The sequence below is a fragment of the Capra hircus genome, chromosome 5 (genome assembly GCF_001704415.2).
Source record: "Capra hircus breed San Clemente chromosome 5, ASM170441v1, whole genome shotgun sequence".
NCBI classification, from domain to species: Eukaryota; Metazoa; Chordata; class Mammalia; order Artiodactyla; family Bovidae; genus Capra; species Capra hircus.
In genome coordinates this window covers 86,285,418-86,313,288 of record NC_030812.1, presented here as the reverse complement: position 1 = coordinate 86,313,288, position 27,871 = coordinate 86,285,418, and the positions used below count along the sequence as shown (strand labels likewise).

General features: G+C 35.2%; 1 protein-coding gene across 11 annotated transcripts in view; it reads right to left on the bottom strand.

Moving 5' to 3' along the window:
- Positions 1-27,871, bottom strand: part of C2CD5 (C2 calcium dependent domain containing 5) — an 88,010-nt gene that overhangs the window by 14,092 nt on the left and 46,047 nt on the right. For all 11 annotated transcript variants that reach the window (XM_018048403.1, XM_018048405.1, XM_018048404.1 and 8 more), the window contains 12 exons: positions 25,391-25,505; positions 22,194-22,289; positions 15,775-15,966; positions 12,188-12,374; positions 10,229-10,393; positions 8,215-8,355; positions 5,596-5,659; positions 5,142-5,203; positions 4,818-4,916; positions 4,098-4,187; positions 3,526-3,613; positions 2,674-2,760 (listed from right to left, as the gene is read on the bottom strand). In XM_018048403.1, the coding sequence (XP_017903892.1) occupies positions 2,674-2,760; positions 3,526-3,613; positions 4,098-4,187; positions 4,818-4,916; positions 5,142-5,203; positions 5,596-5,659; positions 8,215-8,355; positions 10,229-10,393; positions 12,188-12,374; positions 15,775-15,966; positions 22,194-22,289; positions 25,391-25,505 (1,386 nt within the window). The remainder of the gene's footprint in view (positions 1-2,673; positions 2,761-3,525; positions 3,614-4,097; positions 4,188-4,817; positions 4,917-5,141; positions 5,204-5,595; positions 5,660-8,214; positions 8,356-10,228; positions 10,394-12,187; positions 12,375-15,774; positions 15,967-22,193; positions 22,290-25,390; positions 25,506-27,871) is intronic.

The following is a 27,871-nucleotide window of genomic DNA, read 5'->3' as shown; positions in this document are numbered from 1 at the left end:
ATCATATCAGTCATCAATTTTTAAGCCTCTGGTTGCAGAAAGGTTTTTTTTTAACATTTATTTCCCACCCTTGCCTTTCTTTGTCCCACCTATTTCCTCTAAACCGCTAAGCTTAACTGTTCCCAGATATTTTTATTCTCTATTCAAACCCTGCCTTCATGTTAAAATATTCAGCTACTACATTCATAATATAACACTCTATTATTACATGTTTCCTACCTTTCAAAAGCCATTCTACCCTCAAATTTTCTAAAATATTTTGAAATAACTTTTTCTAACGCATATAGCAGAGCACACGTTCTCCTGGAGAGACGTCAGGAAGCAAAGACAATAAGTAAGCATGCAACATAAACCACAATATACATGACTTTTAAAAAAAAATGCACAGATAAACTTTTTAGTGTTCACTGATGATTTTAAAATACAACACTCAAAGAAAGGCACATAGGTTTTACAGTTAAGTACTTAGTATTAAAAGTTTTATATGTATATATATATAAGTATTAGATGTGATATTATTATGAAGCTGACGACGATGACGACGATGATGATAAAGGCAGCAGGATCTGATTTAGTGATTTTCAAACTTTTGGAAACCCTTCCTTCTAACAAAATCACATAGAAAGTCAACACAGAAAGCACAATGAATCAAAGCTGCTCTAGTTCAGAGGTAGGTGAGCCAGCACTACCCCCGATACCTTGCTTCTTGGAAGGCCACATGACACCTCTGAAGAAATTCTATGGTTTGGAGGGACAGAGTTTAAAAATCATTGGTTTAACTGATTTGAGGCTATTTGGAAAATGAACTCAAAGAAGCTCAGTGTGACCTCAGGCATAATTTAGCTTTTATGTTTTTAGTAATAATTGAAGAACCATACACCAAAGAAACTCAAAAAAATCCGAGAATTTTAAAGGCAGGAGAGAATCTTCATCTTTTCACATTTTACAAATGAAGAACTGAGACGTCAGTGGCCTAACTGCAGATCACCTGGCCCCAGTTCTCGCATTTGATATCATCAGGAGCAGAACTGAGGAAAAGGCCAGGTCTCTTGCTTTGTGAGTCCAATGTAGGGCCCTTTCCCATGCTCCTTAAAATAAACTGCAAATATTGTAGGCATTGTTTAGATATAACTTATTCTACTCAAATTCTTCTTTGTTTTTCAGTTCAGAGTATCATTTGTGCAAAATATACTAATTACTACAAAAAGCATTAGTTTTAATTACCTTTGAAAACATTTTGAAAGCTATTATCAAAACTGTAAGTTATCAATATAAACATAGTTAATTTACAGAGTTTAAATTTAATCTTCTGCAGAATTCAGTAGCTATTAACAACATGGTAAAACAGAGCTGCCAGGGACCATAACTCCACAAATAAATATTTTTATAGATTAGCAACTAATCAAACCTTATTGCTAATTGGATTATTGGTTTTAGTTGCCCCCTCCTCACCACTTTTGGGTAAGGATAAACTAAGTGAAAACTAAAAGTAGCTTGAAACTAACCCTATGTTAAATGTAAGTTTCTATCTAGTCAGTTCAAGAAAGATTCTAGACTGTTCTGCTTTTTGTTCTAAAAGCTATATTTAAGTTATAAATCTGAACTCAGATTATCTTTGGATTTATCCCTTTTTTTTTTTTAAGGAAATTCTCTATGAAATTCTGAATGAGAATTTTATTTGGACAAAAAGGAAAAAGAACCACATGGTAACCATGTTAGAAAGTTCCAAATCTGAAAGTAGCTTAACTTTTTCAGCTCCAAAATATGAGTCAAGATCTATTTATCTTCATAGACTCTGAACTGATTTAGTAAAGACTCTACTGATATATATACACAATGTGAATTTAAAGCTATTATGTATTATAACTAACTTGGTATCAGATAAAGTAACTGACAAGTAGAAACCATATGCATTATAAAATGTAAACATTAGAAAGGCCATTTGATTTTAAATGAATGCACCATTTCTCAGAATGAAAAATTGAGGAAAAAACACACACATTTATTGTGTATAAACTGCTCTAAGATAAGGTACAGTAATTCTGAAATTTTTATAAGAATTACATTGAAATCACAAGAGAAATGGAAAAAACTACCTCCCACTTTTCTCCAAAGATTGTACAGATGTAGGTAGACCTAATGCTACTGAATTAAGGGATAATCATTTTGCATTTGAAAATATGTTCCTCAAATATAAGACACCTGAAAGACAGAAAGCTCATCCCTTTCTCACTTGTACTAATCCTTGCCCAAAACCTCTCTTCACATGGCTTCTGAAGAAAATAAGTAATTCGTTGGCTAAGAAAATCTAAAAGTTTCTGCAAGGGGTTAGAATGTTGCTAGAAAAAATTCACCAGATAAAAATATCATAGATAACATACGTGAGCAGTTAACTTTGGGAAATCCAAATCTCTGAAAATAAAACTTTAATATATTTGAGGTATTAGAACAGAATATCATATGAAAAATTACCTTAATAAGTTATGATGAGATTACTAGAGAAATTAAAATGAAAGCAACGGTACTCTCTCCCCTTTATGAACATGAAGAAACATACAATGAGGGAATGAAGAGCAAATCTCCATTTCAAAATTAAGACCACCTACAATCAAGAAGCAAGTAAAAGTATCTAGAAACTAGTATTTGTGCTTGCATTTCTCTTGCTTAACCAACCTTTAGCTGGTGGAAAAGGATGAGAAGGAAGTGAATCTGAACAGAGTTCCAGGGGAAACTGCAGAAGTTCTTCATTATCTGTAGAGGCTAGAGAAGCAAGAAAAAATATAAATTACTATATAATGATCTCATTAATTTTTTAAAACTTAAGAATCTGGGAGAATATATGTATTTTCCCCCAACTCAATTTATTCTGGTTATTTTCTCCTTGCTTTCTGCCTTCACCTGCAGACACTGAGAGTGGTTGCTATCTTTCCAGGAGGGACTGATGAGATTTAGAAAGGATGATAATATAAACCTCTTAGCACAATGCCTTGCAAAGAATAAGCACTCACTAATAATTATCACTATCCTACTTTTGTATTGATACTATACCAGTTCTGTAATACTTAAACCAGTTATGTCTATTTTCTTTGATAAATATCTGAACACATCATCATTTAACACATCTCTCAATCTGACATTTAATCAATACTATACAGGTGTAATATATTCAACTTAAAATATTTTAGATATTTATTTAGCCAGCAAGTCATTAAACTTCAGAAAGTTTCTTTTTTTCAGAGCCTCTAAATTGCTGCAGAATTAATGATACAATCTAAATGTAAAAAAAAAGCCACATTTCCTGCGTAAACAGCAGTGAACCACCTATCCATGTGTGAAACAAAAAAAAAGCCAGTCATATGCTTATCCATACAGTTATCCTGATAAAGAAAACAGGAAAAGTAACAGTATCTTACCAAAAAACATATCATTTAGTTAGTTACCTATCCTCTATATTTTTTCACTGAAATATAAAATAGACAAATGAATTTTTTCACTGAACCATGTTCCCATCTACCACAGGTTTACCTCTTTGCAATAACTTCTCAGCATGTGTTTTTGTAGTCTGTAAAGCCTGATTTTTGTCAAAAGTTATTGCAACTGCTGTGACTGTAACCTAGAATCACAGAAACAATATGATGAGCGAAGTAAGCATTCCCAAAGTCATCTCCTCACAAATCTTTCTCACTACCATGGAACAACTTATACAAACTGGCTAATTTGCCTTTACTTTTACTGGTTAAGATTCTTAACCGGAACTGCACAGAAACTCAGATATTCAGACTACAACTAAGCCCAACATGTACACCTAAACCTAGGTATTCCAGAAAAAGCTCAAGAACCTTCTCTAAAGGATGGGGACTGCAGAAGTCACACTGAGGCAGAACTCCCAGTGGGTGCTACGCTGGAACATACCTGTGATTCCACCTTTAGATAACCACAGTTCACAAAAGCAAAACGGACAGACAAGGTCTGACTCATACTAACATGTTTAAAAATATTTTGAAATAAAGCAGCTCATACTTCTCAATTACAGCAAATGTATAATATTAAAACAGATCAAAGAAATCTTTTTTAATAACAAACTAAACTTTAATTACCTGAATTAATTCATCTTCAGGGAGGGAGACTGTAAAATTGACATGGCAGAGGCAGCAGGGGATCATAGACCGGAGTTTAAAATACAGGCTCTACACAAAAGAAAATATTAGTAATATCACTTCTTTTAATTTAAAAATCCATAAAAAATGATTTTTAATGCATATTTTACTGCGTCAAATAAAATTCAAAAGATTGAAACATTTATGTTTTGTCTATTCTTTCATTAAGAATACAGTTGAGGGGCGGGGGAACACATGTATACCCATGGCTGATTCATGTTGATATAAAGCAAAAAACATCACGATATTGTAAAGTAATTATCTTCCAATTAAATTAATTGAAAAAATTAAAAAATGGAGATTTTAAAACATTAAAAAATGAATACAGTTTTAATATCTAAGCAGATAGTAAGATTTAGTCATATTTCTAAGTCATAAAAACATAAGAAAGAGGAGTTTTTAAAATTTATAAATATAAATTTTTATGCAGTTTAAAGCTATGAAATAACTCAAAATATATACCTTTTATACTGTGGCATATTAGGATGGAGAGGACAACTTTGGCATTTTACTTGGTGGCAAGTTAAGACTGACAAATAAACAAAAATAACTGCCCCTACCACTGTGCAAGGTATTCCAGACAATATAAGCACTTTTCTTTTTAAATCTCATGATCCTTAGGCATTTTAACTAAAGTATAGTTAGTCAGAAGGTTCCTACCTTAAGCAAGTTTTCACAGAGATCATTAAAGTTCTTATTAAGGGCTTGATTAGTCAGGTTAAGGCTGCTTAATCGGATTACTCTTACTGATGTAAACATCTAAATATGGGAAGATATAATGGCATGTCATTTCATTATTATTAACTATATACTGTAACAGAAAATAAAATAAACAACAACTACCATACTACTACTATAATAATTATTTTCTAAAAAGATAAGATTTAATTGCAATAAGGAGGCAAAAAGAAGACACATGTTAAGAAGAAACTTGCCAAAATCACACATGCTATATTTGCTTAAAATTAAGAATAAAAGGTTTACCTGTATTTCAGATGTCCAATTATTTATACCAGGCATGATTTCTGTATTACAACTATAAAAGCCTGTCAAAATAAATTACAGTTAAAACTTATGATATTATTTCATTTATTCTTTTTGTTAAAGGATAACATATTTCAATTATTACATGAAATCCTAACTGTAAAATCTACTCATTCTTTTTTTCTAAAACTCTATACCTCTGGGAAACTTTAGACCACGTTAATATATCAGCATGGTTTTGGGGGGTTAATGATAAACATAAAAGGATTAAAAAGCAGTTCACCTAAGTTCTAATGTAAATATTTTTAAACACTGTGTTTTCTATCTTGGGGCAGCAAAGAACATGACAGAATGCAACACTGATAAAGCCTTTGGAGTTAGTGCTATAATAATTATGAACTGAAATACTGATATGAAAAACTAGTCCCCTCTCAGGTAATTTTTCTCTATTTACCTGAAGGAGGTGGGACATCAGTGAGGAGAGAATGTACATCTTCCATAGCATCTGTGTCATCAATCTGAAAATGAAAAGATTAAACCTATCACATAAATAATAAATATGTAGTTATTTCAAATTTTTAAGATTATTTTTATTATTTATTAAATAGAAAACATACAGCATCAAGGAAAAGTAGTGCCATTTTCCCCTAAGTTAAAGCATAAAATTTGAAAAAATTTTTCTATAATCTATAAACTTTACTGCAATAATAATTATAAATACTTCTAAATGAAATATCTTACATTACAAAGTATACTGGGTTAAAAAATTCAAGCCTTTTCTCAAGTCTTTTTGAGGGCATGTTTCAAAAGATTTATAAAGATAACATAAACAATCACTACCTCTGTTTAAACTAATAAAGTGTAACTTTAAAAAATCTTTTGGCTAAATATGGAACTACTTTAAAACAGAATTACATAGGGATAAATTTAAAAGTATATCTTAAAAGAATAAGTACAAATTCCATTTTTCTTACATTTCAATATTCTATTGTGAATTATAAATAGTGAACATATCCAACTGGACATATACATACATTTATCTGTACCTTGGGGATCTAAGTCCTATCTCATACCCTTGAAGTGTCAAGAATCACTTTCAATTACACTTTGCTTCAGTTACCCACAGTCACAGCCATACCTCAACTGTGGTATTCCCCAAAACATTTCACACCAAGATCTCAAGCACTCTCCAAGCACAACCCGTGTTGTCTCTCTGTCCCTTTTACTGAATCTACACCTTGCCCTCTTGTCCACACTTGAAGCACTTCCATTCTCCCATTAGCTAGAATCCCATACACAATTAAAAATTTGCACTCACAAAAATAAATAAATAAAAATAAATAAAATAAATTAAAAAATGAAGTTCTAAAAAAAAATGCTCTGAATAAAGGTTTAAGAAATGCTAAGAATCATCTGGAGGGTTTGTGAAACAGATTCCTGGGCCCCACACTGAAATATTTATGTACGAGATCTGAAGTAGGGGCCCCAGGGTCTGAATTTCTTACAAACTCCCAGCTGGTGCCAATGCCATTTCACAGGACACTGAGTAGCACTGCTCTAAACAGAACCCTGGAGCTTGTTACTTAATCTTTCATTGACCTACGCTTCTTTTTTTCCATTCTCAGACTGTAGAAATTATGAGAAAAGCGTACAAAGTCATATAGTTTGAGTTTTCTACAAGGTAACACTCTTATCTCAGTTAAGCCTTGAGCATCTTCTACAGCTGATATCCTAATCATTCACAGGCACTGTTCTAGACTCTTCAAGCCTCCAATCCCAACCCAGTTCAATTCTACTATCACCTTCCTGCTTCACTGAGATGCAGACGTCGGATTTTTTCTCTCAACTGTCACCTTCAGTTCAGTTCAGTCGGTCAGTCATGTCCGACTCTTTGCAACCCCATGAATCGCAGCACGACAGGCCTCCCTGTCCATCACCAACTCCCAGAGTTCACTCAGACTCACGTCCATCGAGTTCGTGATGCCATCCAGCCATCTCATCCTCTGTCGTCCCCTTCTCCTCCTGCCCCCAATCCCTCCCAGCATCAGAGTCTTTTCCAATGAGTCAACTCTTCGCATGAGGTGGCCAAAGTACTGGAGTTTCAGCTTTAGCATCATTCCCTCCAAAGAAATCCCAGGGCTGACGTCCTTTACAATGGACTGGTTGGATCTCCTTGCAGTCCAAGGGACTCTCAAGAGTCTTCTCCAACACCACGGTTCAAAGCATCAATTCTTCGGTGCTCAGCCTTCTTCACAGTCCAACTCTCACATCCATACATGACCACTGGAAAAACCATAGCCTTGACTAGACGGACCTTTGTTGGCAAAGTCATGTCTCTGCTTTTCAATATGCTATCTAGGTTGGTCATAACTTTTCTTCCAAGGAGTAAGCGTCTTTTAATTTCATGGCTGCAGTCACTATCTGCAGTGATTTTGGATCTGTCACCTTACCAGGAAACATTTCTCAGTATCCTCATTTATTTTCCTTTCCTTCAGGATTAAAGAAAGATCATCAACCCTTTAAAAGCTAAGCATTCTACAGGGGAGTGCCTGGGAAGCAGATCTGTGAAAGCAAAGGTTCCATAAACCTTTCACGTCACATTTATTCTTCAGGGAAGTCAGTTCTGAATGTACTTTTACAGTGAAAGTTCGATTACATATTCTAAACTCAGCAAGAAAACATTAAGTGCTTATATTATTATGTTTACATGTAAAAATGTTATAGTAACATTACAACCTATAAAGTAGGTAAGAACTATAGTAAGTGAAGGAATAGAACCTTATTTAAATTAATTCAAATTTACAAAAATAGCTCTAAAAGTTTAATATTTTTATTTCAACCCCAACATTTCTTCTTCTCAAACCATCTACACATCTGGTATTAAACAAAAGATATACTACCAAGTCTTTATATCTTCAAATTTGTTGTAATTTCTGTAAGAAAACATTCTTTTGACATTTATAACAGTTGTAAGTTGTAACGATTTTAAAAATCGTACCAATTTAGGATCTGATTGTAAAAATACATATCTTATCGTCCAAAAATTTTAGAAATTATTTCAGTGCAATAATACCTCCAAAACAAAGGCATCTTTTTTCCCATGTGAAAGGTCCAATTCTGTAACTTCATCAGAGCTTTCTGACTGAGATCTCAAAAGTCTTGAGCGTTGTCTAGGTTCTGGAATGGGGGATCCTATAATCTCTTCAGATATCTCCTACAAGAAATATAATTGCTTTATATCGTATCTTTTTCTGTTTAAGGGAGCTTCAGTTGACATGTAACATAGCAGTTTCAGGTGTTCAATACAATGATTTGATATTTGTATGCTTCAGTCTGGTTTTGAATTTTCATATTAATAGAAAATTACGGGGGGAGCTGTAAAATGTATTCATAGTCTATATTTAATCATAATCTTTAGGAATACTTAAACTTTTATAGACTACATGGCTATCTCTTTTAGTCAGACACAACTTAGGGACTAAACCACCACCACCACCTTGATACAATAATCAAGAAACTATCACAAACACAGCAAGGCAACACTGACATCTAGTGTACAAAGAGGACACTACAACTGGTAGGGAACTGGCGGGTTTTCCAGCTCACAGTGTTTTCTACTCGACATTTGAAAGTCCTAAATAACTCATAAAGAATTAAAGATTATGTACCCAAATAACATTCTAATTTTTATATCTTATGCAGTGTTAATTTTTCAAAGCCCCAAATAGTAAAATGTGGTATATGACATACGTATCTATGTTTGTGTTTGTACACATGATACATATATTATACATGTATTTGCTATGCAACTTATTAAGCTAAATAAATCTTGACAGTTACAATGATCTCTTTAAGGTAAATGTATGGTGCAATCTTATATGGGTTTATAAACTTTCACCTATTTTATAGCCAAAGATCGCAGCTAACTAGAGGTTCTAAATAGCTGCTGGCCACAAGGACATCAACAGAAAGTGGAATGTGCACAATGTACAGAACACCAATGTAAAAGACAAAGCTTGCTGTTGGTATAACAGAGCTATCTTTAAAAACAAAAAAAGACCAAGGAAATTATTTTTAAAAAGGTCTTTCCAAACTGTTTCCAACGTTCTCTGCTAGTGCACACCTTACATAAGACTGCCACCGCACCATTTCCTAACTCAGCTAATCTGCAGCACCTTCATATCCTTACCTTATTTGCTTTCCACATTAATCTGCCCTACATAAATCTGACAGGGTGCCTGTTACAGTGACTACAAACTGAGAAAGAAAAGACCCTGCATTTTTTAGTATTTTTGCCATAGATAAGCAATCTTTCTTCATACTAAATAAAGAAAAATTTAAACCATTTATGTGGTTACTCAACAAGGACTTATCTGTCAGGAGGCTACTACTAGGTGGAACTGGTCAAACCATTAGGCATATAGCCCTGACGCAGCTTCGTTCTACTGGGAGCATCAAGGCAAGTAAATGAAAGTCACCCAGTCATGTCCAGCTCTTTGTGACTCCATGAACTATACAATCCTTGGAATTCTCTAGGCCAGAATACTGGAATGGGTAGCTTTCCCTTCTCCAGGGGATCTTCCCAACCCAGGGATCGAACCCAGGTCTCCCACATTGCAGGCGGATTCTTTACCAGCTGAGCCACCAGGGAAGCCCAAGAGTACTGGAGATAGCCTAGCCCTTCTGCAGCAGATCTTCCTGATTCAAACCGGGGTCTCCTGCATTGCAGGCAGATTCTTTACCAACTGAACTATCAGGGAAGCCCAGGAGCATCAAGCAATACACAAAAACATACTTCACACATAAAGACACACAGAAATAAGAGAAACGGAAAACAATGAAACACTGAAGGGAGATGCAAAGTACCAAAAACTGATGGGAGAGTTACAATTTTTTAAATAGGGTGTTCAGAGTTGGCTTCCCTGAAAAATAAGACATTTGAGCATGGATGTACAGGAAGGAGAAAGAATGAGTAATAGGGACAGCAAATTTAGACAGTGTAGAAAAAAATCCTTAATAGAACCTAGAAATACACTAACATGTAAACAATAACTTATGTATTCACAATGGAGATTTATTTCACTTACCGGAGGATTGATTTCATACAACTCTTTATTCTTGGCAATCGTGTCATTTATCTTCTTCTGCATATGAGATATGTGCTGCTCGTATGAGCCATCATTAGGAGTCTTTCCAGCAATCTGAATACCACCAGGCGTTGGTAAAGCTGCTAAATACACACCGGTGGCCGACTGGTAAAAATAATGGGGGAATAATGAGAAAAAAAATATCTAAATCATAACAGTCCTTCGGTATTCATATTTAGAAATATGGTCCTTGTCCTGTGTAGGAAAAAGATAACTAGCACCAGTGTTTGCACAGGACATATGTAAAAGAACATAGAAAAACAGAACTGGTAGCACAGGGGTTGGTTGCTTCCAGTGAGAACCTTGGGTAGGTCAGACACAGTAGTGAAAGGACAATTTCCTTGGCTCTGCATACACAACTGGCCTTTAAAATTTTTCCTCATGACTGTAAAAAATAATGGGCACAGAAAAAAATAGCTCAGGAAAATATGATTGAAAATTGTAATAAGTAAGTATTTAATGAACAAGTAAAGTTTATCTTTAAAGCGGCAAAAGTAAAAAGGAAACTTATGCAAAGCAAGTAAAGAAACTGAAGTTCAGAAAGGATAGGAACCTTACTCAAGATCACATTAATAAATGTGGAGAAGAGATGTGAATGTGTTTCAAACTCTTAAAACCAAGAACTTTCCACTATATCATCCTAATTTCATAATCACCAAGAAAGAAAACCTGATACAGATTTATTTTAAATATTTAATTAAATAAAATTCTGACTTTGTAACAGTACTGCATGTCGTTAGTACTGAAAACCTATTAGGGGAAATACAAAACAAGATAAAAACACACACATATGTGCTTTATGTTTAAATATGTTTCTGTAAGGAAAGAAAGCAAAAAAATGTATTAAAGTACACACAGCAAATTGTTCACATCAAAGGAGTAGAATGGAGAAAAGAGAAGACAATTCTTTTAACTCTGGATAGTTGCATAAATTGTAAGAGTTGTTGTTACTAAAATTTTTAAGTGACTGCCAATTTTGTTAAAGTCCATCCTGGAAAGCGTGTGGTGCTCTATGAAGTCTGGTCCCCAGAAGCTGTTTCTTCTGGTTTGTTCGCTTGTCCATGACTGGACCCACAACCCAGTCTCCGATGCTTGAACTTAGAATGCCCTCCGCACCATATGACGCCTTAGAGCACCATCTCTCAACACTTTCTTAACTGTATTCACTAATGAGGCAACAACCCAGCATGGCTGAGAACACAAACTCTGGAACTAGACAGGCCTGCATTTGAAACTGAGTTCTGGTATGTGCAACCATATCACTTTGGACAAGTCTCAAATTATGGCATCTGTCTTCTCTGGTAAAGTTAAGATAATGTCCATTCCTTCCAGAGAAGTGCAGTGCCACATACCCAGGAGACACTCATCAGAAATTAAAAAAAAGCCACTCTTGGGACCTTGAGATTCAGGTGTACAGACTAAAAAAGTCTCCAACAGTTACAATGAGCGTCCCTAGTGATCAAGAAGAAAAGATCAGTAAGGATCAGAAAAGGCAGTATTTGAGGCAGGAATGTTAACAATGCTGAGAAGGAAAAACCCTATGCTAGCATTGTATAAACAATAATAAAGTCCAGATAATGGTGGCCAACTTACAAAATAAGGTCTACATGGTAATTCTTACAAATGTGACCATAAGAATTATAATCTTAATACAAAAATAGAATAATAACATAAATATAAATTTATATCATAGTTTATTAATTTAATTTCAAATAATAATTTCATAAAGAAATATAAAAGTATCTGAAAGTCTATCACTGGATTTCTTTTCCCCTAGCCTTTAGAAGTCTTAATGCCCATTTTTTAGCTAAGTCTTCTTAAAAGACTCTTTGAATCACATAAAACAGAATCTACAACTACATGAATTACAAAACAAAAACAAAACATCTTGAAACTTACCGCTAAGCCCATCAACATATTTTCGCCCACTGTGATCTGAATTCTCAGTCCAAATAAAGCATTCATTGCTTTGAGTTTTAGTTTATTCATTAGCTGAGTATGTACTTCATATTCCATAAATGGCAAGAGATTACTGATGGCTGTGGCATTTGCTTCTGCCTGTGCCTTCTTTTTTAAGCGACACAATCTATTAAGGAAAATAATGTAGTCAGTGGACAGTGTTCCTGATACCATCTTAAGCAATATGCAATTTTTAAAACTTCCTAAAAATGTGCTTGATGAAAAACATTTACTTGCTTCAGATGGGCTTATTATGTTTTATCAATAATCCTTTCTGCCATTTTTTCACCGTACACACTTTTGCTAAAAGTCCCATTTTGATAAACAAAAGGAAAAAAAAATCTCAAAATCTCTAGAAATGAAACAAATAGTAATCAAAATCATCAGAGAATATATTTTTAAATCTTAGGTTTCATAACTCCACATGATCATATAACAGGTGGACAATAGAGAAAAAAAAGTTAATTTACTCATTAAAAGAATATAAAACTTGAGTATCTACCATGTGCCAGGCACTGTTCTAGGTGGTGAGCAATGAATAAAACACCAAGACCCTGCTCTTGACCGTATTCCAGGGGAGGAGTAATAAAAAAAGGCAAAGAAACAAAGCAACTGCAGACAACGCTTAAGAATCAGGTGTGTGCAGAAAATAAACCAGGTGAAGAAAGAATACCTGGACAGAAGGCCTCAGAGCAGAGATAACACCTGAGCCAGAATCTTAAAGACAAGATGGAATTGGGACTGCTGGAGAAAGACAATGATGGAATGAAGTTGGCATATTACAAGAACCAAAAGGAGGCCATTGTAGCTCCAGTGAAGTGAGCAAGCGTGAGGGCAGCACAGAGAAGGATGCAGTTAGCATGGGCATGACTATGTCAGGATTGGTCATGGTGAAGAGTCTGATTTTATTCTACCAGCAATGGGAACGCCAGATAGATTTTAAGAAATAACATGATCTAATGCATATTTTAGGACATCATTTACACTGCTACACAGAGAACGGTGCAGAGAGAACTGATGTGGGAATGGTGAACACGAGCTACTTAGGTGACAGACAACGAAAGCTTGGACTAAAGAGTTGACTGAAAAGATGAAGAGAAGATCCCCAAACTGGTAAGCCAGGCTGCTCAGGCCAGCAGTTTTCAAATGCAGGCTTGCATCAGAACCACCTGGAGGGCTTGTTAAAAAACAATTGCTGGGCTCCATCCCTAGGGTTTCTGAGTCAACAGTTCTGGCACAGAGCCTCAAATTGCATTTCTATACATTCCCCCAGGATGGTGATGCTACTGGTCTAAGGGCCATACTCTGAGAACTGTTGAAGAAGATTACCTAAAATAAGAAAAAACAAAAACAAAACTGGATAAACTATGTACTTTTAAAAATCTTCCTAAAAGCATCACAGGACCAGGGGGGGCAATACAGGGTATAAATATAAGTGGGTAGCATAAGGAAGTTCTTTTGTGGTGGTGAACAACTGTGTATCTTGACTATGATGGTGGTTTACACAATCTATTTGTTGGATAATACTGCATAGACATATATACACACACACAAATACTCAAATGAATGCAAGTATTAAAAATGTAAAAGTGATTCAGGTCTGGAGCATAGTTAAAACCATTGTAACAGTGTCATTATCCTAGCTGATACCCTACTACAGCTGTGTAAGATGTCACCAATCGGGGAAGCTAGGCGAAGGGCACACAGGACTTTTTACAATATCTGCCAAAGCAAGTGAAACACAATGAACAATAACCAGCAGAAACGACAGAAAAAAAATGTTTTAGATATTAAAATCATCAGTTACAGAATTAAACACAGACTATAGTAAGTGGTATCAGATTTGAAAAAGAATAAAATACAACTTCTGGAAATAAAAAATCAAAAATTTTAAACCCAATTATTAGGCATAACAGCATATTAAAGATAGCTGAAGACAAAACTAAAGAACTGAAAGATAAGAAAATATCCAAAATATAACATAAGAAATAAAAAGATTAAAAATATAGATAAGAAAGTAATAGACATAGAAGAGGCGGTCAGAAAGTCTCACATACTTTAATTGGAATATCAAGACAAGAGAACAGATGAATCACAGAACTAACCTAAATTTTTTAAAACACATGAAAGATACCATTCTATAAAATCAAGATGTCCAAGGTATAACAATTAGGATAAAGAGAACTCCATACCTAACACTCTACAGGGAAACTGAAGAAAACTGAAGACAAATAAAATAGCTTGCACACAGCCTGAGAGAAAAAAAAAATAGACTTCAAAAGAACAGTTAGTCTAATAGGTTTTTCTCAACAGTTGCAATGAAGGCCAGAAGGCAGTGGAAAAGTATCTTCAATGTGCTTAAAGAAATGTGCTAGCCAAAGATACTGTTTAAAGATAAAGTAGGCTCATTTTCAGACACGTAAAAATAGTTCACCATCAATAGATCTATCAAAAAAAATACTCAAGGAGATAACTCAGGTGAAAGAAAAACAATTCTAAATGGAAGGTCTAAGATGCAAGAGGGAATGAAAGCAAAAAGGAAATAGATTAGAAATATATTTTAGAAGAAAATGTAACATGCTTTTGAAATAACTCTGATGTGGGGAGGTTAGGAAGGAAAACAATGTCTAAGAATGCCATATTTGCAATGAAAAAAGAGCAAGTATCACTTATGAAAACAGGAAAGACCAATATGAAAGAAATGGATAAAATCAGCAGTTCAATATGTAACAAGTATTAGATGCTTATGAAAGTGGGGTGTAAAGTAGACAGCAAAATATATGGGTCTGAAGCTCAGAAAAAGTTCTGAACCAGAGCTATAAATTTAGGAGTCCTAGAGTTACAGACAGAATACAGATATATAGGAGTTGATGACTTCAACTAGCAAGAGAGCGTTGAGAAGAGGGTCTGAACTCATGGCTCTCAAGGAATAAGAAATGAGGAGGAATGAAGACTATACATAAAGGTAGGAAAAAAGGACATGTGGCACTGTGAAGTCATGAATTTCAAGGAGAAAATGATCAGCTGTGTGATTACTGCTGAGACCTTAAATGAGGACAGAAATGCTCCATGGATTTGGCAGCCTGGCAGTTGTTAGCGACCTAGATAGCTGCAGCTGTTTCCTGTGTTCCTTCCAATTTCCTATTCCAGCACACTTTAAAGAGAACTCTTGACAGCTAACTGAAATTGTTTAAAAAAAACAACAACAACAAACCACACAGCACCATTCTTAAAAAGAACAAAAAGTCAACTTCCAAAATGTATCAGATATTTAACGTCATTAAAGCATACTGAGTCACATCCCTCACCTGTGACAGGTTAGTTAATAATCTTCATAATAATAAACATTTGTACCTAATTTCAATGTTTAAGACTGTTTTTGCATACAAGTTTATCTGAGTCTCATAAAGAGGATTATTTTTCCTTCCAATTTTCCATACAGTAAAATCATATGGATCATATATGTCTATTTGACTTCATACTCTATATTCCTGCAAGGACCCCAAGTACTGTCTTCACAAACATACCTTGCTTGAATGAGACAACCTTTTCCAATAACTGTTGCATCCACTGGAAGGTCTATGGTTGTGAAGAGAACATCAGGAACTTTTTGTTTCCTGCAGTTATTGCAGTATGTGAGATGAGCTGGAAATGGCATATTCAGTTCATCATATGGTATATGGCAAAATCCACAGCCCGCAGGCAAATTTTCTTCTAGCCTATATGGATACATTAAGGGGAAAAAAGGCATTCTTGAAAATTCTATGCATTTTTCCGAAAACAAATATTATCTATCCAGTACTTGTGTACAAACTATATCATAACTTTGACCATAACAGGTACCACTATGTTTGATAAGAAATAAACAGGAAATCAGAACCACACACTGTTATGGAAGAAGAGGCTTATACAAGTAGAAAGGCATTTTCTATCAATTATGTTTTTTTTTAATTTTTTAATTGAAGGATAATTGCTTTACAGAATTTTGTTGTTTTCTGTCAAACCTCAACATGAATCAGCCATTGGTATACATATTTCCCTTCCCTCAATTCTTATGTTTGATGACCTGACAAAACCCACTATTATTCCAATGGTTTCTCCTTTAGGATACAACATAAAAATGAATGGCTGATGTATGACAGAAATCAAACCAGTATTGCAAACCAATCATCAATCAATTAAAAATTAAATATTTTTAGAAATGGCTAGATAACAAGAGTGATATGCTTTTATTATCTAAAAGATAATACACATAAAATCAGAAAATAATTCCTAAGGGAAAAAACTTAACCAATTTGAAAAAAATCTACAGTTAGAAACAAATGTATTTAAGAGGGGAAAAAGGTCGAAGCTAGACACTCTAAAGTTTCTAATTTCTAATGTCTGTTGTAGCCTTTCAGAGAAAACAAAACACCTGGGTTTCAGAAATGAACATCCATCATACATGAACCACAAACGAACAACCCACAACCTTCCCATTCACTGTAAAATGTCTACTGTAATAGGCTGCTTATGAAATCACTTTAGAATGATTAAGTTTTTTTTCAGTCATTAAATCTGAAGAAATCAGGAGAATAGGAAGGGAAGAGAGAAACTCCATGGAGAACAGCAGGATTTCACACAGTCACATCCATGGCTCTGAAAAGATGTGGGTTCTCAATTCTGTTTCATCCAAAAGTTTACAAGTTACTATATTTCCCAGGAATCAGGCTTTGCACAGATTCTTTGTATACATTATTTTACAGAATTTTCTCAGTAAGCCTCTAAATTAAATTAAGTTTCTCCCAGATATTATTCTTTCACTGTTGGGATGGCATTCTGGCTTATTAGAAGTAACAGGGGAAACAGATATGAGCAGAGCTGTGAGCCTGACCAAGTCATTTAACCTGAGAGCCTCCTCTATAAAACTGGAACAACAGTGTCTACTCAGAAAGGTTCTATTTTTTTTAAAGATTAAGTAAGAAAACTATAGCTACATGAACACCCCCTTCAATATGACGCCAAGCACAGGGAAACAAAACCTAGTTTCACTTGGCCTGAAACCCAGCTGAGATGCTAAGTAATTTGTTCAGTCACAAAATGTACTAAGTAGCAGACATCAGATTTTAACGTCAGTTTGTTTGAATCCAAAGCCCATGTGGTACAAGGGGGACACAGAAAGATGAAAACTGGGACAATTTTTAACCAAATAACTCCAAAAAATTCGAACACAGGTGGTATAACATCATAAAACATAAAGAATAAAAGTGCTAAAATGTTCAGTTCAGTTCACTCAGTTGTGTCTCTTTGCGACCCCATGGACTGCATGACATGAGGCTTCCCAGTCCATCACCAACTGCCAGAGCTTGCTCAAACTCCTGTCCATCAAGTTGGTGAAGCCATCCAACCATCTCATCCTCTGTCGCTCCCTTCTCCTCCCACCTTCAATCTTTCCTAGCATCAGGGTCTTTTCCAATAAGTCAGTTATTAGAGCTTCAGCTTTAGCATCAGTCCTTCTAATGAATACTCAGGTTTTATTTCCTTTAGGATTGACTGGTTTGATCTCCTTACTGTACAAGGAAATATCAAGAGTCTTCTCCAACATCACAGTTTAAAAGCATCAATTCTTTGGCATTCAGCTTCCTTTAAGGTCCACTTCTCACATCCACATGACTACTGGAAAAGCATGCTTTTGACTAGATAGACTTTAGTCAGCAAAGTAATGTCTCAGCTTTTTACTATGTTGCCTAGGTTGGTCATAGCTTTTCTTCCAAGAAGCAAGCGTTTTTTAATTTCATGGCTGCAGTCACCATCTGCAGTGATTTTGAGGCCCAAGAAAATAAAGTCTGTCACTGTTTCCACTGTTTTCCCATCTATTTGCCATGAAGTGATGGGACCAGATGCCATGATCTTAGTTTTCTGAATGCTGAGTTTTAAGCCAGTTTTTTCACTCTCCTCTTTCACTTCATCAAGAGGCCCTTTAGTTCCTCTTTACTTTCTGCCATAATGGTGGTGTCATCTGCATATCTGAGGTTACTGATATTTCTCCCAGCAATCTTCATTTCAGCTTGTGCTTAACCCAGTCTGGCATTTTGCATGATGTACTCTGCATATAAGTTAAATAAGCAGGGTAATAATATATAGCCTTGATTTACTCCTTTCCCTATTTGGAACCAGTCCAAAATCACTGCAGATGGTGATTGCAGCCATGAAATTAAAAGATGCTTACTCCTTGGAAGAAAAGTCATGACCAATCTAGACAGCATATTCAAAAGCAGAGACGTTACTTTGCCGACTAAGGTCCGTCTAGTCAAGGCTATGGTTTTTCCTGTGGTCATGCATGGATGTGAGAGTTGGACTGTGAAGAAGGCTGAGCACTGAAGAATTGATGCTTTTGAACTGTGGTGTTGGAGAAGACTCTTGAGAGTCCCTTGGACTGCAAGGAGATCCAACCAGTCCATTCTGAAGGAGATCAGCCCTGGGATTTCTTTGGAAGAAATGAACTAAAGCTGAAACTCCAGTACTTTGGCTACCTCATGCGAAGAGTTGACTCACTGGAAAAGACTCTGATGCTGGGAGGGACTGGGGGCAGGAGGAGAAGGGGACGACAGAGGAGGAGATGGCTGGATGGCATCACGGACTCGATGGACGTGAGTCTGAGTGAACTCCGGGAGATGGTGATGGACAGGGAGGCCTGGCGTGCTGCAATTCATGGAGTCGCTAAGAGTTGGACACGACTGAGCGACTGGACTGAACTGTTGCTGGTTCCATGTCCAGTTCTGTTGCTTCTTGACCTATGTACAGATTTCTCAGGAGGGAGGTAAGGTTGTCTGGTATTTCCATCTCTTTAAGAATTTTCCACAATTTTTTGTGATCTATACAGTCAAAGGCTTTGGTGTAGTCAATGAAATAGATTTTTTCTGGAATTCTCTTGCTTTTTCTATGATAGTGGATGTTGGCAATTTGGTCTCTGGTTCCTCTGCCTTTTCTAAATTCAGCTTGAACATCTGAAGTTCATGGTTCATGTAATGTTGAAACCTAGCTTAGAGAATTTTGAGCATTACTTTGCTAGTGTGTGAGAGGAGTGCAATTGTGTGGTAGTTTGAACATTCTTTGGCATTGCCTTTCTTTGGGATTGGAATGAAAACTGACCTTTGCCAGTCCTGTGGCCACTGCTGTTTCCCAAATTTGCTGGCATATTGAGTACAGCACTTCCACAGCATCATCTTTTAGGATTTGAAATAGCTCAGCTGGAATTCCATCTCCACTAGCTCTGTTTGTAGTGATGCTTCCTAAGGCCCACTTGACTTCACATTCCAGGATGTGTGGCTCTACGTGAGTGATCACACCATTGTGGTTATCTGGGTGATTAAGATCTCTTTTGTATAGTTCTTCTGTGTATTCTTGCCACCTCTTCTTAATATCTTCTGCTTCTGTTAGGTCCATACCATTCCTGTCCTTTTATTGTGCCCATCTTTGCCTGAAATGTTCCCTTGGTGTCTAATTTTCTTAAAGAGATCTCTAGTCTTTCCTATTCTATTGTTTTCCTCTATTTCTTTGCACTGATCGCTGAGGAAGGCTTTCTTATCTCTCTTTGATATTTTTTGGACTTCTGCATTCAGATGGATATATCTTTCCTTTTCTCCTTTGCCTTTCACTTCTCTTCTTTGCTCAGCTATTTGTAAGGCTTCCTCAGACAACCATGTTGCCTTTTTGCATTTTGTGACTGGTGATGGACATAAAGTCCGATTCTGTAAAGTACAATATTGCATAGAAAACATTCATAACCTGGAATGTTAGGTCCATGAATCGAGGTTAACTGGAAATGTTCAAACAGGAGATGGCAAGAGTGAACATCAACACTTCAGGAATCAGTGAACTAAAATGAACTGGAATGGGAGAATTTAATTCAGATGACCATTGTATCTACTATTATATCTATTATATCTACATTATATCTATTATATCTACCAGTGGGCAAGAATCCCTTAGAAGAAATGGAGTAGCCCTCATAGACAACAAAAGAGTCCAAAATGCAGTACTTGGGTACAATATCACAAATGACAGAATGATCTCTGTTTATTTCCAAGACAAACCATTCAACAGCACACTAATCCAAATCTAGGCCCTAATCACTTATGCTAAAGAAGCTGAACAGTTCTGTGAAGACCTACAAGACCTTCTAGAACCAACACCAAAAAAGATGTCCTTTTCATCATAGGGGACTGGAATGCAAAAGTAGGAAGTCATGAAATACCTGTAGTAACAGGCAAGTTTGGCCTTAAGAGTACAAAATGAAGTAGGGCAAAGACTAAAAGAGTTTTGCCAAGAGAACGCATTGGTCATGGCAAACACCCTCTTCCACTAACACAAAAGACTGCTCTACTCGTGAACATCATCAGATGGTCAACACCAAAATCAAATTTTAGCAGCTGAAGGTAGAAAAGCTCTATACAGTCAGCAAAAACAAGAGCAGGAGCTGACTGTGGTTCCAATCATGAACTTCTTATTGCAAAATTCAGACTTAAATTGAAGAAAGTAGGGAAAACCACTAGACCATTTACATATGATTAAATCAAATCCCTTACGATTATGCAGTAGAAGTAACAAACAGAGTTAAGGAATTAGATCTGATAGAGTGCCTGAAGAACTATGGACGGAGGTTCATAATACTGTACAGGAGGCGGTGATCAAAACCATCCCAAAGAAGAAATGCAAAGAAAGTAAGAAAACATTTGAAATATGAAATGTACAAAACGGATCATCTCTAAATACTGACATCCTAGGGAATTTTTTTCTTCCTTCTACCCTCCTACATTTTTTCAAATTTTCTTTAGTAAGCACTAATAATTTCATGTGTCCATCCAAGCCATAATACGGAAACAATCAAACTGCATGAGAAAGGCTGTTCATTAAATTAGGCTTCTACCTACTAAAGAATGGAAGCTACTGACATAAGCAAGAACTATACGGCAGCACTGGGACAACTCACTGGCAAAGTCAGTTTCCTCAACAGAATATTCCAATTGTTTAGTATACTTCAAAATGTCCAACCTTTACTTTCCTATTATTTACCATGACTTTTAATGCTCTGAAACATATTATGGTCAAAATCCATGTTTAATACTGACAAACGAAGAAAATGACCAAGGTCTTCATAATATATCTTTCTTGGCTACAGAGACTTGCAAATTTATACTAAATTTGATAACATATAGTTTGGTGTTTTTTTTTTTTTTTTTTTTGGCTTTCTTCCCTACATTAATACTGGGGAAAAATATGCATAGTGTTAGGTAAGAAGTATTTAAGATTTATATTATTCAGGCAAGCTCTGGTATCATACTTACAGCTTTCTGTATATATAGTTGATAACCTCATCGTTTTATTTATGGACACTAACAGATTAAAGGAACCAATAATCAAATAAACCAAAAAGCAGTCTCGTTTTACCTAATGCTTTCACTTTTACTTTCTCTTTAACATATCTTAAAGTCATATTTCACAAGGTTTTTATACATAATTGAACCTTTTATATATAATTTTCATACACCATAGTGTCTGTTTTGCAAATTAGGAATTTTCTTTATGGAAATTGTTTCATGACCTTTTCCTATTTTGGAGGTAAGACAAAAGGAAAAGAAAGGAAGAGAAAACTCAAAAGAAATTACTTCTACATTGTAGCAAACACAAAAATGTATACCTGAAATTCTTCAATTGGTAATCACATGTGCCATTTACTGAGATATTAAAAATAACAACGTGCGTCATGCAGTGCAGAACCCAATACTTCTTTGTTGCTATGGTGTTGCTATGGATTAGGTAAAAATCAGTCAAGTGCCTGGTCCTGATTTCTACACTGCACCCGTGTAACCCGCCCTCATAGAGAAGGATTATCCCAGCTCTGAGAAGAAAGTCAAACTCTCCCTTCTCTACCCTTAAGGAAAATAAGCCATGCTGTCGTGACAACCTCTGTTCCAAACAGCCCTCCACGGTGCCATCCTGCAAAAATCTAGGGTTCAGTACAGCTGCCGTGCCGGATGCAGATAAAATACAGACCTCTTCACTACAAAAGAAAAAAAAAAACATAACCAAGTTAATATTTTCAGGCAGTCTAACTCTGGAAAATGTTAAATATCAAAGTCATTACCAAGGTGACAATTGAAATTTAAGATAGACTTTACTAAATATTATTATCACAGGATTACCTCCTAAATCTAGGATAGAAAATAGAAGTAACATTGTTAAAATGAAGACAAAGAGTATTCTTTGTCACTTAAAAATTGTAAAAGATAATAGTATTAGTGATAATTCCTTTAAAATATGGCAAAGCTTATAAAGACTGGAATGTTTAAAAATAATGATAGTAACAAACTATATTGCTAGCCCATTAAACTGTAATAAAATACTCTTTAAATGAATATTGAATTTTATTAAAATTATTCTAAAAGCACAACTATGTAAATATCTATATTGCTTTAGCTTAATTTAAACTTAATAATAAAAAGACAACTGACACAAACATACAAAGTATACTAGACAGAGCTTAAGCTACATCATATTATATATATGATAAAAACCGATTTCCCAAAGAATTATCTGAAACTCTTTATTACATATTATCCAACCTGAAAACCAAAAAACAACCAACATAATTATTGAATTTATGAATGAGATCACTCAAAGCTAACGGGAAAAGTAGCAACCTAGGGACAATACACTTGAAACAAAGTAAATGGACAAGAAGCAAGGCCATAAAAGAAATGATCTGCAAGAGGCCAAGCTTCTAATGGTTAAATGCACACTGAGAATATAAAAAAAACACAAAGCCACAGAAGGCACTGAATCAAATAGCTACTAGAGCAGGTGTGCATTTCAAGGTGTGCACTGCAGGGAACTAAATCCAGTAATAGTAAGTAGGACGGGTTAGAACAGAAAAAACTAGTAAAGACAGGATCTAAATACAAAGATTTTCTGAGGTCTCCAGGGAAAACAGAAGCTTACATCAGGTGAATGCAAACTTCTAAGTAAATGAATTGGACTCATTTCTGTAGACTCCTGCATCTCTGACTTATCTCCAGCAACTGAATCCATACCTCTGGCCTTCTCCACACGCTACTCTTTTCACCCTGAAAACCCTCCTTACGCCTTTTCTCTTCATGATATAACTCATTTCTAAAGATACAGTTCAAGCTTCAGTTACTTCATTAAAACTTTCTTCCAATCTTCCTAATCTATCGCCCTCTAGGATCCTAAGATATACTGGGATATCTCTACCATAAAATGTATTATGCTTGTCATAATTCTCCAGGAGCATGTGAATCTGATGGTAAGAACTGTCTTCTAAAACTATACCCCTAAGAGCTGAAAGTTTATGGAAATAAATCCACAAATAGAGCAAGACTATCTACTGGGGAAAGGTAGGATAAGCCTAACAAGGTTAGCAGGTTACCAAAAGTAGAACAGCTTCTATGAGAACAGAGCAGTTCAAGGGTATAATATATACAAAGGAGTACTACTCAGCAGTGAAAAGGAACAGGTTCTTACTAACTGTTACAGGGACGACACTCAATTTAATCTCAACTTAAACATGCTGGTGCTGAGTGAAATTAATTAAACAAAAAGGAGTGCATAATGTTAAGATTCTATTTACATAAAATTCTATAAAAGTGAAAACTTATTCTAGTGATAGAAAGCAGATCAGCAGTATATCCTGTGACAGGGGTGGGATGAGAAGGGACTGAAGCGAAAAAGTACAAAGGAATATAGAGAAGCTTTGGGGGTGATATATGTGTTGACTGTCTCGAAACTAATGATTTCATGGTTTCAGGACTGACGCTAATGGTTTCATGATAATAATGGTTTCCTGGCTTTTATGGTTTCACATAAAACTTATATGAGAACTTTTCAAAGTAATGCACTTTAAACATGTGAGATTATATGCCTATTATACATCAATAAAGTTGTTTTTTAAAAAGAGTATAATATATGGTCTGCAAAGAAAAAAAAAAGATCCTTAGAGAATGAAACAGCATGGCTCTGTAACATCCTCATTTATTACAGTCTAATCATTTTTTCTCCAACAAAAATGATCAGCACCACCACAAGAAAGTTATCCATGTAATAGCCGGCAGTTAAGAATTACCCAACAGAAGGTGGAAAAATTAGACAGCATAAGGTCAAACAGTGTCTAGATGACATCTATTACCAACTTCTGAAGGAGTGGAAAGTAGGGTTCAAGGATGGCAGACAGCATAAAATCAGAATATAAGTAAAGAACTGGGAAAACTCTTGATTAAGAGAAGGGCCAAAATAAACTAGAAATAAATAAGCAAATGGAATGGGTAGGAAAATATCAGGTTATGATCCAACAGTGAAATTTTATGGTTTCAAATTTTTAAAGAGGAACAGTTCCATGTGATAATGAAGTTAAAAGAAGGTTGAAACTCAACTGAGGCTAGAGGACTTGAGAATGAGAAAGCACAAGGACAGGCTGTTAGAAGGGAGATAATGTGTTTAACTGGAGGAGACAGGCAGGAAAAAGAGCAGAAAAAAGTTTTGGAGGTAGAAAATCCTGAACAGTGGATCGGCACGGACTTAAATGGGGAAGAGGTTGTCCAAATGAAAGACGGGCGAAAAAGAAATTGAGAACTGAGTATGGAAGTCCCTTCCTAACTGGACAGCGTTAGGGAGATTTGTTGGTGGGAAAAAGTTAAGTTATAGTTCATTAATAAAGGCAGAAGAGTTTACCAATGAATTTGAAAGACACACGGCGGTTCATTTACAATAGATTAAGGGTTTCAAAATCCCAGAGGAAGGAGCTGGTGGAGTCACAAACTGGAGTAAAGTACGCCTGGAGTTAATACTTGCTGTGTGCCAGTATTATATTCTCATTTAATGTCTCAATAACCTTAACTGATAGGTAGTTATTGTCTCTAACATATAAACTGAGGCTTGGAGGAGTAGAGCAATTTTCCTGAAGTTTCAGGAAAATTAAGCAGTAAAGATAGCATATGAACCTCCTCCTGATGTATTCTAAAAAAGCCCATGCTAACTGGATCAATCCACTTTTCTTCTTTTCTCCGTATCTGCCTAAAGCTTTTCCCCTTTCAGATGACAATCTGTAAACTACAGCATCTAGAAAATCAAGTTGTTATCATCATTTACCAGATGCTAGTTGATTCACTGTAGCCCACTACAGCATGACAGCCTAGTGCTTTGGCATGGGATTTTATTTCTTGTCTGATTTCTGCCCACCATGCATCTCGAGTTTCTGGTTCATCTGAAAAATAAATTTTAAATCAGTTCACTATTCAATAGCACATTGTCTATTTGAACAAGAAATATTTAAAGTACACATACTCTGGAAGGCAAAGAACTACTATTCTACAACAGGTTTTCAAACTTCACATCTTTAAAATGCTAGTTCTCAAAAAGCTTATTAACATTTTCATTTAATGCTACTTCTCAAGAAGTTTAACATTTTAAACTCAGGTGCTAGAAAATAAATCCTCTAGTTCTATTTGCTTTATTGCTTTAGGGCTATCTATAGGGATCTGTTTTATGAGACACAATTTGAAAGGTAGACCCAGAGTTTTCAGACTCGAATGTTAAACTAAAAGGACTTCCTATGTCTCACCTCACTGAGTGAGCACCTTGAGTCATATCCATAAATTTATTTTAAATTCTGATTTCATTTCCTGGTACTTAATTTTTAATAATGCAATACAGTCTGGGTTCTCTGCAAGGCATAGATTTATCAACATTAAAAAGCAGAAAGCCATCTGTAGCCATCCTTCTAAAGAGATGTAGGTCCTGAATCAAAGTGACAAGAAATAAAGGGACTGGCCAATTCAAAATAAAGAAAGCAAATACATTGGAAACATTAGCACGAAGAATCTAGTTAATGTACATAAGGACAAATTTCAGAAAGAACACTGAAACTCCATATATAGCTCTGTCATTAAGAAAATGCTTTCGAATCACAGAATCACATTTTATTACCATAGAGTAGGCCAACATTGCTTGCAATGGAGCATTATAGATGGAACATCTGTCACATACACTTTCTAATTACTTGCATTTAGCTGCAAACTACTGATGAACAGCAGCTGCATATATAGTTAACTTTTCATGCGCAAAGATGTTAAAAACAGAAACGGTCTATATCAGCATATCCTAAATTGTTTCCTTTTTTGTGACCAATTCCATTTGGGAACAATTTGGAAAAGAAAAAACCTGATCAACTCTAAATAAGATGTTAAGCTCTTACTGTAAATCTTTCACATTAAAAAGGCACTATTACGGCTACAAATCCAACAATCCAAACAGCCTTCTGAGTTTCTGTACATATGCAGTTTTCAAATACGTTTTTCAAAATAAGTAGAATAAGTAGAATCATACTCACTAGTGAAATACTGAAGACAGCAAAGTAAAGAAAGGTTAAAAGGCTTGTTATAGCTCACATTCCTATGGTGGAATTTTGTTTCCCCCACAGGGAGATCAGCAAAAAGAAGTGAGGAGATAAAAACCAGAACTACAAATGATGCCAGCCAGTTCTTGCGTTAAAGTCTTAGATCCAAGACCGTGCTACCCTAAAACTTTCTTTTAGAAGAGAAGAAAGAAATACAAAACTCCAGGAAACTGAGGAAAAGATCAAAGTACGAGATAAAGAAGGAAAAGAAATAGAAAATACTACAATATGGTGTTAGCAATCAATATTACGAATTCAGAAACGGGGGAGACAATTAGGAGACCCTATTTTGCACATATGCTACTATGTTAAAGAATTTCTTCATATTCCTAGCTGAATTGTAGACATTAAGAGCACAAAAACACTTTCATATCCATTCTCTCTTTTTAGGACATACAAGTTTCCAGATTAATTTGGACATCTATTAACATCATCTTTTCCTAATAGGGAAATTTTACATCATAAGACAAACTATTATTCAACTAGTTGCTCCATCTATCAAATTACTTATGATTTTCTAAAAAGATAGCAAAAAAGAGGACTATATCTCAGCTTAGAAAAATATTATTTTCCTGAAAAACTATGTAAAATGAAAAGTCTACTTTCTAAAACGTAATAGTAAAACCTGCAATTTACTTTTCAAATCATTCTGGAAGTTTACAATAATATTTACTAAATCAAATAATCATATACTACATTTTTTAAAAAATAGATTTTCTCACATTAGGTTGGCCTACATCTTGCTACATGGTAATACATGGCAGTTTTTCTGCTTTAAAAATTTTACAGGATGTAATCAACAGTATTATATTTTTTTTTAATTAATGAAAAATTTGGAAGAAGCTACTTAAGTTTGAGATCTATTTATTTAGAAAGGCCAGCATGCCTAAATGGAAAAGTATGTAATAATAATTACTATGAGATACATGTAACCACATAGAATACAAAGTTTATCTACATCAAACTTACCTTGGTATAACACATAAAATAATCAGATAATTAAACCAAACACTATGAAAGAATAAGTGGCTGATTTAAAAAAACAAACAAAAAACCGACAAAAAGCTGAATGCAGTGCAAGTAGAGCATTCATACTCTTCTGACACGTTCACAAGCAGCCTTTATTTTTACATGAGCCACACAACTGCACATGGGGATGCCACTGTCGTAGTTAA